Source organism: Diaphorina citri, unplaced genomic scaffold (assembly GCF_000475195.1).
Source record: "Diaphorina citri unplaced genomic scaffold, Diaci psyllid genome assembly version 1.1 scaffold118, whole genome shotgun sequence".
NCBI classification, from domain to species: Eukaryota; Metazoa; Arthropoda; class Insecta; order Hemiptera; family Psyllidae; genus Diaphorina; species Diaphorina citri.
The window spans coordinates 144,997-155,754 of NW_007377555.1; the positions used below are offsets into that span (position 1 = coordinate 144,997).

The 10,758-nt window shown below is 36.2% G+C and overlaps 2 protein-coding genes across 2 annotated transcripts in view; one reads left to right on the top strand and one right to left on the bottom strand.

The window, feature by feature from the left end:
- Positions 1–6,608, top strand: part of LOC103524754 (E3 ubiquitin-protein ligase CBL-B) — a 58,973-nt gene extending 52,365 nt beyond the window's left edge. Inside the window, exons 10-11 of the mRNA XM_026820053.1 lie at positions 119–260; positions 5,410–6,608. Coding sequence (XP_026675854.1) covers positions 119–243 — 125 coding nt within the window. The 3' untranslated portion in view covers positions 244–260; positions 5,410–6,608. The remainder of the gene's footprint in view (positions 1–118; positions 261–5,409) is intronic.
- Positions 6,609–8,388: 1,780 nt separating this feature from the next.
- LOC103524738 (COP9 signalosome complex subunit 8) lies at positions 8,389–10,711 on the bottom strand. The gene is made up of 4 exons (XM_008489768.3): positions 10,510–10,711; positions 9,655–9,725; positions 9,215–9,393; positions 8,389–8,850 (listed from the first exon to the last, which is right to left on the bottom strand). The coding sequence occupies exons 1-4, from the start codon at positions 10,576–10,578 to the stop codon at positions 8,606–8,608; spliced, it is 564 nt and encodes a 187-aa protein (XP_008487990.1). The 5' UTR covers positions 10,579–10,711; the 3' UTR covers positions 8,389–8,605.
- Between the last annotated feature and the right edge of the window lie 47 nt (positions 10,712–10,758).

Here is a 10,758-nt window from a genome sequence, read left to right on the forward strand (position 1 = left end):
TGCTCCATGAACAAAAGGTTGTCCGTACTATTACGTCACACTTATACTTACAATACCTACTTACTCAGTCGATTTCAGTATAAATAAATTGCTTTCCTCATTTGTGTCTCGTGGGCAGGATTCCCTCAGGATGCCGTTATCCGAGCGCTGGGCATTACTAAGAACGACATGAGTATGGCCTGGGACATTCTGCATGAGTTCAGCTCCAAACATCACAGCAAGACCAGCACGTCCTCGTCGTGATGATAGACCATCCTGTATATTGCTCGTCCCGAGTGAGAACACCCGGTATTTCAAGATTGAGATCTAGGCTACAGCCGTATTTTATTATGTGACTTCAAGATTGAGATCTAGGCTACAGCCGTATTTTATTATGTGCTAAATCCCTTTTAAGGGTGAGCTATTCATTTCTCGGCAAAGTCATTTTTTCAATTCTTCCCCCGATTTTCGCCTTCTTTTTTCCCTATTTTTAACCAAAAATAAACTGGAAAGGGAAAAAAGTAGCAGAAAATAAAATGTATTTTTTATGCAGAACATTTCTTTTGTAAGTAGACAATTTTTTGTTATTTTCTAGCAAAATTAATTTTTTGCCTAAGTCTTGTCAATTTTTATTATTATTTATTTTTAAATTATTTATACTTTTATTTTAGAACCAGAACAAAAAAAAAAAATAATGATGTAAAATATACTTATAGTTTTATTATTTTATCATATTTTTTCAAACTAAAGATGAAGCTTTTTGGTTTTTATTTATTTTCAATTTTGGAATGCGTTACACTTTTATGTTTATTTTTCTTTACCCATCTGGTGGCCCTCCATCGTTCCTTCGCAACGGGCGATTGATCAACCCGGAAAATAAGGTGAGAGTGTTCTTGTCTTGGGGGGAAAGATTTGGGAGGGAGGGTTGAAAGTTTGAGTCACTTCAAGAGTCAAATCAATAGGACCCGTCCATTGGACTCTTTATTTATTCTTTATTGAAAATTCAAGATGGAAAACAAGAACTAATAATTACGTATAAAATAGTGCAAATAAGATTCTGACTACAAATAAGAACTTAGTAGAAAGTAGGTATTTAGAGCCAAAGAAAGGCCGACAGCCTGGCCCAACACGAAATCCCAGTATGCAGAATTTCGACGTCTCAATTAAATCAACAGGTGAGTTAATATTTGGTTTCTTTTATTACTTTCTTTTGCTTGGATACTGCTCGCATTTTTTTCTTTTTTGCTTCCTGATAAATGTCTCAACTCGTGTAGTAGGTATTTAGAGCCAAAGAAAGGCCGACAGCTTGGCCCAACACGAAATCCCAGAATGCAGAATTTCGACGTCTCAATTGAATCAACAGGTGAGTTCTTATTTGGTTTCTTTTATTACTTTCTTTTGCTTGGATACTGCTCGCATTTTTTTCTTTTTTGCTTCCTGATAAATGTCTCAACTCGTGTTTAAAAATTATTATAAAATTTATTAACTAAATAAAACACTGGACCAATATTACGAGATTCAAAAGACATCAATGAACTTTATTCTTACCTTTTATATTATTAGTGGATATATAAAAGGTAAGAATAAAGTTAATAAGAATAGGATGTCTAATATAGACCTAACAAATAATCGACATCAATGAAACAAGTTGGAATGAATTCTGATTCTGAGCAAAATGATAGAGTAAGTGGCGGTTTCTGTTTCCCTAGGATGGCTAATATAAACCTAACAAATAATCGACATCAATGAAACAAGTTGGAATGAATTCTGATTCTGAGCAAAATGATAGAGTAAGTGGCGGTTTCTGTTTCAGGAAATCAATTGGACATTCAACAACAGTTGTCTGCAAGCCCTAGCCCTAGCTCCTAGATGCAAAGATGGCATAGATAGGGTAAGCATTATTTCTACTTCTGTTTTTGCCATACATACTTCCTGTTGCCAGTTTTAGAACTTATCAAAGATGCTTTTACTTGCATAATAACTTCAAAACAGTAAAACTCAAAGATGCTCTTACGTGCATAGTGGCTTCAAAACAGTGAAATTCAAAGATACTCTTATGTACATAGTGACTTCAAAATGGTAAAACTCAAAGATGCTCAGGAGCATCTTTGTGTTAACGTTTTGAAGTTAGTAAGAACTTAAGATCATCTTTGAGTTTTACTATTTAAATACTATTTAAATTGTCACTGTATCTCTCTATTCCAGTGCCCGAGAAGTCCACTCGTTTCCCCCGGAGCGTCCCCCCAGTCCACAAGGAAAGGAGGCCCCACCCATTCCAGTTGTGTAAGAAGAGACAAGCGTTTTTTGAATTCAGTAACTTTGTTTGCATTTGACTATTTTGTTAGGTACTGCAGGCAGTACTTCCCTCCCTCCCTTACATTTCAAAAAGAGAAAATGGTCGAAAAGGTAAATTTCTTGAAAATTATCAAAACTCATGCAGTTTTAACGCCGCAACCTCAATCTGTGTCGTGTAACCCCAATCATTGTAATGTGCCAAAAACCACTTCACATTTTTTAGTGAGTATGCACCTGGATAATTTTATTCTTCCGTTAACCAGTAAATTTCTTGAAAATTATCAAAACTCATGCAGTTTTAACGCCGCAACCTCAATCTGTGTGGTGTAACCCCAATCATTGTAATGTGCCAAAAACCACTTCACATTTTTTAGTGAGTATGCACCTGGATAATTTTATTCTTCCGTTAACCTCGTCAATTGAATAGGTCTATTTTGATAAAGTATCAAGTATCAGAATAGGACATGCAAAAGGTTTGTGTCCATCTGATGAGGACTAATGGGTCCAAAAACTGTCCTAGTCAGCCCTTATATTCTCATCTAATTCGATGTAGTCTTATTATTTGTTCTTGATTTTTAAACTAGGTATCCTTTTCCTAAAATAAAAAAATCATCGCATCTTGTGTACAAATTAAACATTAAAAAAAGCAATTTTAAATTAAACCTGTTTAAAACTGTATTTAACTCTCTCTTATTCACACCTCCCCTATTTACTACTTGTATTTATTTCCATTTAGAGACAAGCATTTTTTGAATTCAGTAACTTTGCATTTGACTATTTTGTTAGGTACTGCAGGCAGTACTTCCCTCCCTCCCTTACATTTCAAAAAGAGAAAATGGTCGAAAAGGTAAAACACAGTCATTTATTGCTTAGTTGAAATGAGATTGAAAAACCAATACTTTTTATTAGGTACCTTGTATAGGTTTCCTATACTCTTCGATCATAGAAAGTAAAAATCGAACAGAATCAAAAAGTAGCAAATACATGTGAGATAGGTGCCTACTCTGTTTAAAAATAATTACCCAGCGGAAAAAGTGTCCGTGGTCTTGATGATTTTTGTTGTTGAAATTATTTGTTTTCACAATCATTTATTGCTTAGTTGAAATGAGATTGAAAAACCAATACTTTTTATTAGGTACCTTGTATAGGTTCCTATACTCTTCGATCATAGAAAGTAAAAATCGAACAGAATCAAAAAGTAGCAAATACATGTAAGATAGGTGCCTACTCTGTTTAAAAATAATTACCCAGCGGAAAAAGTGTCCGTGGTCTTGATGATTTTTGTTGTTGAAATTATTTGTTCTTGATTTTTAAACTACGGTATCCTTTTCCTAAAATAAAAAATCATCGCATCTTGTGTACAAATTAAACATTAAAAAAAGCAATTTTAAATTAAACCTGTTTAAAACTGTATTTAACTCTCTCTTATTCACACCTCCCCTATTTACTACTTGTATTTATTTCCATTTAGAGACAAGCGTTTTTTGAATTCAGTAACTTTGTTTGCATTTGACTATTTTGTTAGGTACTGCAGGCAGTACTTCCCTCCCTCCCTTACATTTCAAAAAGAGAAAATGGTCGAAAAGGTAAATTTCTTGAAAATTATCAAAACTCATGCAGTTTTAACGCCGCAACCTCAATCTGTGTGGTGTAACCCCAATCATTGTAATGTGCCAAAAACCACTTCACATTTTTTAGTGAGTATGCACCTGGATAATTTTATTCTTCCGTTAACCTCGTCAATTGAATAGGTCTATTTTGATAAAGTATCAAGTATCAGAATAGGACATGCAAAAGGTTTGTGTCCATCTGATGAGGACTAATGGGTCCAAAAACTGTCCTAGTCAGCCCTTATATTCTCATCTAATTCGATGTAGTCTTACCAATATAATCGTAGATAAAAACGGTATTTATAATCGAACTTTTAGTTTTATTCCATAAACTCCCCCTTTCTAAGGGAAACAACCGATTTCTTCTTGACAATGGGTTGAAAGAAAATTATTTAGTTGAAAGGATAACCCACACCTACCGTTCCTACCGATTATATTGAAAAGTTTGATAGTAAGCGTAACTTATGTGCCACATTATCCATATTGTTTATTTCAATTATTAAAACCCGTAAATAATTTTCATTTTTTTTTTTTTAAAGATCACCTTACTTTATTTGTTTGTTTTTAAAAATTAATTTTATATTTGTAGACTATTTGAACCAATAAATTCCAAAAATCAGAGCACTCACAACCCTATGACAAAAATAAAAATAAAGAGTTATCTTTTTATTATTAATAAAATAACAATATTTTGTTTGTATTTATTTTCCATTCTTTTCAGCACAAGTACACGAAACAAGGTGTAATATTTACAATCAATATACGAGTACCAGCCTAGTTAGGTTGGATATGTGACGGTAGATTGGCTGTACTAGCTTGCGGGTTCGATTCCTGCTAGGGGTGAAGTTTATCTGAAACAGATGTGGTTCTTTCTAGGAACAGCTGACTTATCCCTTCCATTTTCAATTTCGGGATCATAAGGACTCTGTCATTACAGTTCCTTCTATCAATCCCGAGTGCTGATTATATTCCACTCTGGAATTCGGAACCTTCTTCTACTTAGTAAATACATAGTTCGGAGTCTTCATTCGGATTTTGCCAAACTAGTGTTGAATTATGACGACCGGAAACAGTTAAACACACAGCAAGATAAAAATCACAGCTAGGTCAATAGATCAGTTGCGCTCACTTGGGTGATGTTTCAAAGTCATAGAGCAGGAAAAATGAGGACCAACGGAATTTTTCTTTTTCTTCTGCCAGCTTGCGGGTCTCGATTCCTGCTAGGGGCGAAGTTTATCTGAAACAGATGTGGTTCTTTCTAGGAACAGCTGACTTTCTCCTATCCTATATCCCTTCTATTTTCAATTTCGGGATCATAAGGACTCTGTGATTACAGTTCCTTCTATCAATCCCGAGTGCTGGTTATATTCCACTCTGGAATTCGGAATCTTCTTCTACTTAGTAAATACATAGTTCGGAGTCTTCATTTGGATTTTACCAAACTAGTGTTGAATTATGACGACCGGAAACAGTTAAACACACAGCAAGATAAAAATCACAGCTAGGTCAATAGATCAGTTGCGCTCATTGCTCGTCGCGAGTGAGAACACCCGGTATTTTAAAATTGAGATCTAGGCTACAGCCGTATTTTATTATGTGCTAAATCCCTTTTAAGGGTGAGCTATTCATTTCTCGGCAAAGTCATTTTTTCTCGCACCTGTCAATTTTTTCTTTCAAGATGAAAAGTTCGATAGTAAAATACGAACGGCTAGATCTCAATCACACATTAACGTATCGAGATCACGTCAATCTATATTTATAAAAGAGGTCTATTATAAATTGTGTAGATGAAGTGTCTTCTCCTATTGACAATGTGTGCCCATAGTCCAGGAGGGGCCACATGATAAGAGGGAACTGTTACTGTTGAGGTCTTATCATCCCAAAATCGAAGAGAGAAGGAAGACAGAATAGTCAATAGCTCGTTCCGAGAACGAATCTTACCTATCTACATAAAATCTGCCCTGGGCGGAATCCGCCACCTAGCGCTTACAAGGCAGACCCACCACTCTCCAAGCTAACTAGGCTGGCATGCCTCTTTTGATGGAGAGAGAAATTATGCCATTTTGTCTTACGATATTGTACCTCTCTGAAAGACTTTGGACACAGATAACATTGTTAGGAGAAGATACTCAAAAGGCGCGTTAACTCTGTGCTTCATTTTAACCCCCTGTGTCACGTCGGACACGTTCCTATCTCACTCGCCCACATGTGACACTCCGGGTTAATCCGAAGACATACCTGTAAGAAATATTATACACCAATCTTGTAGTTAGGTTTAGAGCATGTAAGTTTATAATTTGCAACTGCTCCACTTGATGATTTTCATAGGTTTGGTTTTTCAGGCTCGTACGAGCTACTGAAAGTCGCACGACTACGCTTCCAATATGCGACGGGCCTTATGGGCGCTGGCTATTTCAGGGATGTCCAAACAGTGGATCGCGATATATCGCGGACACATTTTGGATAGATTGTGGATCATTTTTACTTTCGTTTTTTAGTCCCATTGATTGTTTTTAAAAATGTACAAAATTCTAACAAATCCCCCCTTTTCATCCCTCAAGTAAGTTTTGCGAAAAAAATCCATTGTTTGTCTTTTCGGTTGGTAACAGTTGCTGGTTTCTCAGCTTTCACCATCATCAATCCTTGTTTAAAAAGAGCTACTTTCATACTATACTTGCCTACTACTGGACTATTTAGTTGATGTAGGTATTTGCAATGGGCCACTCATTACATAAAATACCTCATGTCTTCTGACGAAGTGTTTCGCACATCGAAGCGTTTAGCCCTTCATGTGAGTTTAATTACAGTTAGTTGTAAAGTAACTTCCCGAGATCAATACCGATCTGTTTGTCTACGTATAAATAAATAATCAATCAAGTTGGGATCCTAGGGATTGTTCGTCATATGAAACCAGCAGCTCATTATCAAATTGAATCATTAAAATTAAATTGTTTGATTCCTAAAATTTACCTTGATTCTTAATGTCGATAACACAGTCATTTATTGCTTAGTTGAAATGAGATTGAAAAACCAATACTTTTTATTAGGTACCTTGTATAGGTTTCCTATACTCTTCGATCATAGAAAGTAAAAATCGAACAGAATCAAAAAGTAGCAAATACATGTGAGATAGGTGCCTACTCTGTTTAAAAATAATTACCCAGCGGAAAAAGTGTCCGTGGTCTTGATGATTTTTGTTGTTGAAATTATTTGTTCTTGATTTTTAAACTAGGTATCCTTTTCCTAAAATAAAAAAATCATCGCATCTTGTGTACAAATTAAACATTAAAAAAAGCAATTTTAAATTAAACCTGTTTAAAACTGTATTTAACTCTCTCTTATTCACACCTCCCCTATTTACTACTTGTATTTATTTCCATTTAGAGACAAGCGTTTTTTGAATTCAGTAACTTTGTTTGCATTTGACTATTTTGTTAGGTACTGCAGGCAGTACTTCCCTCCCTCCCTTACATTTCAAAAAGAGAAAATGGTCGAAAAGGTAAATTTCTTGAAAATTATCAAAACTCATGCAGTTTTAACGCCGCAACCTCAATCTGTGTGGTGTAACCCCAATCATTGTAATGTGCCAAAAACCACTTCACATTTTTTAGTGAGTATGCACCTGGATAATTTTATTCTTCCGTTAACCTCGTCAATTGAATAGGTCTATTTTGATAAAGTATCAAGTATCAGAATAGGACATGCAAAAGGTTTGTGTCCATCTGATGAGGACTAATGGGTCCAAAAACTGTCCTAGTCAGCCCTTATATTCTCATCTAATTCGATGTAGTCTTACCAATATAATCGTAGATAAAAACGGTATTTATTATCGAACTTTTAGTTTTATTCCATAAACTCCCCCTTTCTAAGGGAAACAACCGATTTCTTCACAATCAATTTCAGTTTCAATTCAGTATGAATAAATTGCTTTCCTCATTTGTGTCTCGTGGGCAGGATTCCCTCAGGATGCCGTTATCCGAGCTCTGGGCATTACTAAGAACGACATGAGTATGGCCTGGGACATTCTGCATGAGTTCAGCTCCAAACATCACAGCAAGACCAGCACGTCCTTATTCCGGTAAATCGTGAACTTTGACGTCACGGCATACGCTCCCGTAGGCGATGACTTCACAGCAAATGTCCCGAGCAAAGCTCCCTCGCAGGCAACGCATTAATGTGTTTGTGCGCATACGTTTCTGCGCAGTTCTTTCTCTCCCTCGCAGGCAACGCATTAATGTGTTTGTGCGCATACGTTTCTGCGCAGTTCTTTCTGCTCCTCCGCTAGCGCGCTTGCATAGTGGCGCTACCTAACGGACGAAAAAAACAACTGCGTAAAGTCTGACGTCACCCATATTTGAACTCTTTCATTAGAACGGAAAATAAAAATTCAATTTTCGACCTTTTACAGTTATTTCTTCGGAGTTTTCATCTCAGATTTGAATTTTTCCCAACTTTTTACATAGGAATCGACCATTTATTTATAATTTTTACCCATTTGCAACTGCTCCATTGTGTTTAGCATAAATTTTTTTTTTTACAAATGACATTCTCTGAATGTTAAATTTTATGACTCAACTTGGACTCGAACCACCAACCTCCAGATCCAAAGTCCACTGAGCTAACTACTACACCTCTGAGGTTGGGCAAAACCCCAAATATTTTGAGTAGCAAAGACAGTAGAAAAAGAAAATTGGTATGTACACATTAAGTTATGACCCGTTTCAATTCTCCAGGAAGGACACATATTGAGTGAGAATATACAACTGATCATCAGTAATATTGGGGGTAGCATATTCCTCAGGCTTCTTCACAGGTTGCGTGTATACTTTGTCAACAGTCCAGCCTTCTGCCTGTGCTATAGCTGCAGCTTCCTGCTCGGTAACTCCTAGGAACTCACTGAGAGAAGTGTTGGGGATGGAGGAGTATGCTTTTGAAATGAGACTGATTGCACGCTTCTGAACCTCGTCTGGAATTGAGACAACCAAAGGGGGGAATTTTTAGGAAAAAATAAAAGGGGGATAAAAAATTATACTCTTGAGTGGAAAGTAACCACCAGACAAGATTAACACTAGAGATATTCTCTACCACTTAACTCTTATGTATAGACCTATTAGTGCTCAAATCTAAAACAAATGAGAATAAAATGCCATGCCTTGACCAGGATGAACTCCCACTCAACTGTTTACCAGGCAAATCACCAAGTGTTTTGACCACTACAACATCAAGGCAGGAAATAAGACTTAAACCAAAAATACAAGGAAAATAATTTCATTGGTTAGGTAAAACACCAATGCAGTACAGAGACAAGAAATTTTATTAATATTAGGTACCTTGTAAAGCTTTCATAATGTGGGCAATGTCATCTGACCATGTCCTCTTAAGTGTAGAATAAATAGATGGGTAATTTCCATTCCAGAGATGTTTTCCCACCTCCCACACTTGTCCAATCTCTGGATGTGACATTTTGACTGACTGTGGGGTTCTTTTCCATAAGAATTTGGCATTGCAGCTGAGAAGGAAACAGTGTTTGAGCATTAGTACCATGACAAGTACCATTTACCATTTGTGTCAATTGTGGTTTACTACAAATTTAAAAAGTAAAAAATGAGGGCCAACACTTTCAATTACTAAGGTCATATTGGGCTTTTAATCACCTAGAATTTTTACTTGAGATGTTAAACTGATTGGATTTAAATTAGATAATCAAAGTTGACAAAATGTCCCAAATCAAGCAGAAATAGCCCTGGCATTTAAAGCCTTCTTTACTTACAGATCATTTTGTAGGAGATACAATGCAAGCAGCTTGGTATAAACTTCAGCAGAGGGCACTCCTGCAGCAGCCTGGAACAAGGAACAAAAAAATTAAAAATCAAATCATGAATCTTTGTGGTAAAGCAGAGAGCTTTTTCACAACTTTGTGGGTATCACAGTATTACAAGTCCTTCATTTACTCAATCATCATTTATTTATTATTGCTAGTCTCTTCAAATTGTAATGCCGCCACTGGTCACTACTCGATTAAAGTAGCTACTCAATTGTCCCCTCTTGAGGCTGAGTGCACCCCAAACTCCAAACACAGAGCCAAAAAAACCTTGGCCCCGCCAGGGATCAAACCTGGACCTCCTGTGTGCAAGCCTAGGTGATACCCACTTGGCCATGGAGGTTACTTGGAGGAACAAAAAAATATTGCCATCACATGAATTAGGTCAAATTTTAGTGACAAAAACTCCCATCTCTAAGAAAACAGAGAGTGTAGGTAAGTAAATATTATATTGCTAGAATAAGACTTTCTTGTTATGCTAGGAATTTCTAATTTATGTCCCTACAATGTAAAGAAAACCTCCCATGGGAAATTGTCCTGCATTTTCCATTGGTAGTGTTCTTTGGGGCTGGTAAAATTTGTAGCCAAAACCAAATATCAGCACAAAGCAATCACCCTAATTAGGGCTGATTGAGAGGCTGACAAAAAACACCAACCCTGGCTGTACATGGAAAAAGGTGAAGGAAAAGAAGAAGAAGTGTTGTTTGAGGCTAAGAAGGCTAACTAACTACAAACCACTTCACCCTAAAATCAATGTAAGTAAATCACAGAAGGAACTTTACCACATCTCATACAAAACTTTACCTCAAGTTCCTGACGTTCCAAGTTTTCCACAAGAACAGGAACATTTGCGAGATCGATTGGTTGAACCATTCTGTGGATTTTCCTCCTCTTTCTGCTGGTGGTTCAATAATTCAATATTTGATTTCTTATTTTCTTTAAAGTTTTTCTTTTTCGGGATTAAAAAATAAACTTTTTAACTTTTGCTATGCTTGTTACGTTTGCTTTTTACTTTTTGTAAAAATTTCTTCTTGGAATTTCAAATTTTACCGC

Coding starts and splice junctions, on each gene's coding strand:
- LOC103524738 (XM_008489768.3), bottom strand. CDS start 10,578: ATGGTTCAACCAATCGATCTCGCAAATGTTCCTGTTCTTGTGGAAAAC. Junction 9,726..10,509: donor TGGAACGTCAGGAACTTGAG/GTAAAGTTTTGT, acceptor TCCTTGTTCCAG/GCTGCTGCAGGAGTGCCCTC. Junction 8,851..9,214: donor CATTATGAAAGCTTTACAAG/GTACCTAATATT, acceptor TCTCAATTCCAG/ACGAGGTTCAGAAGCGTGCA.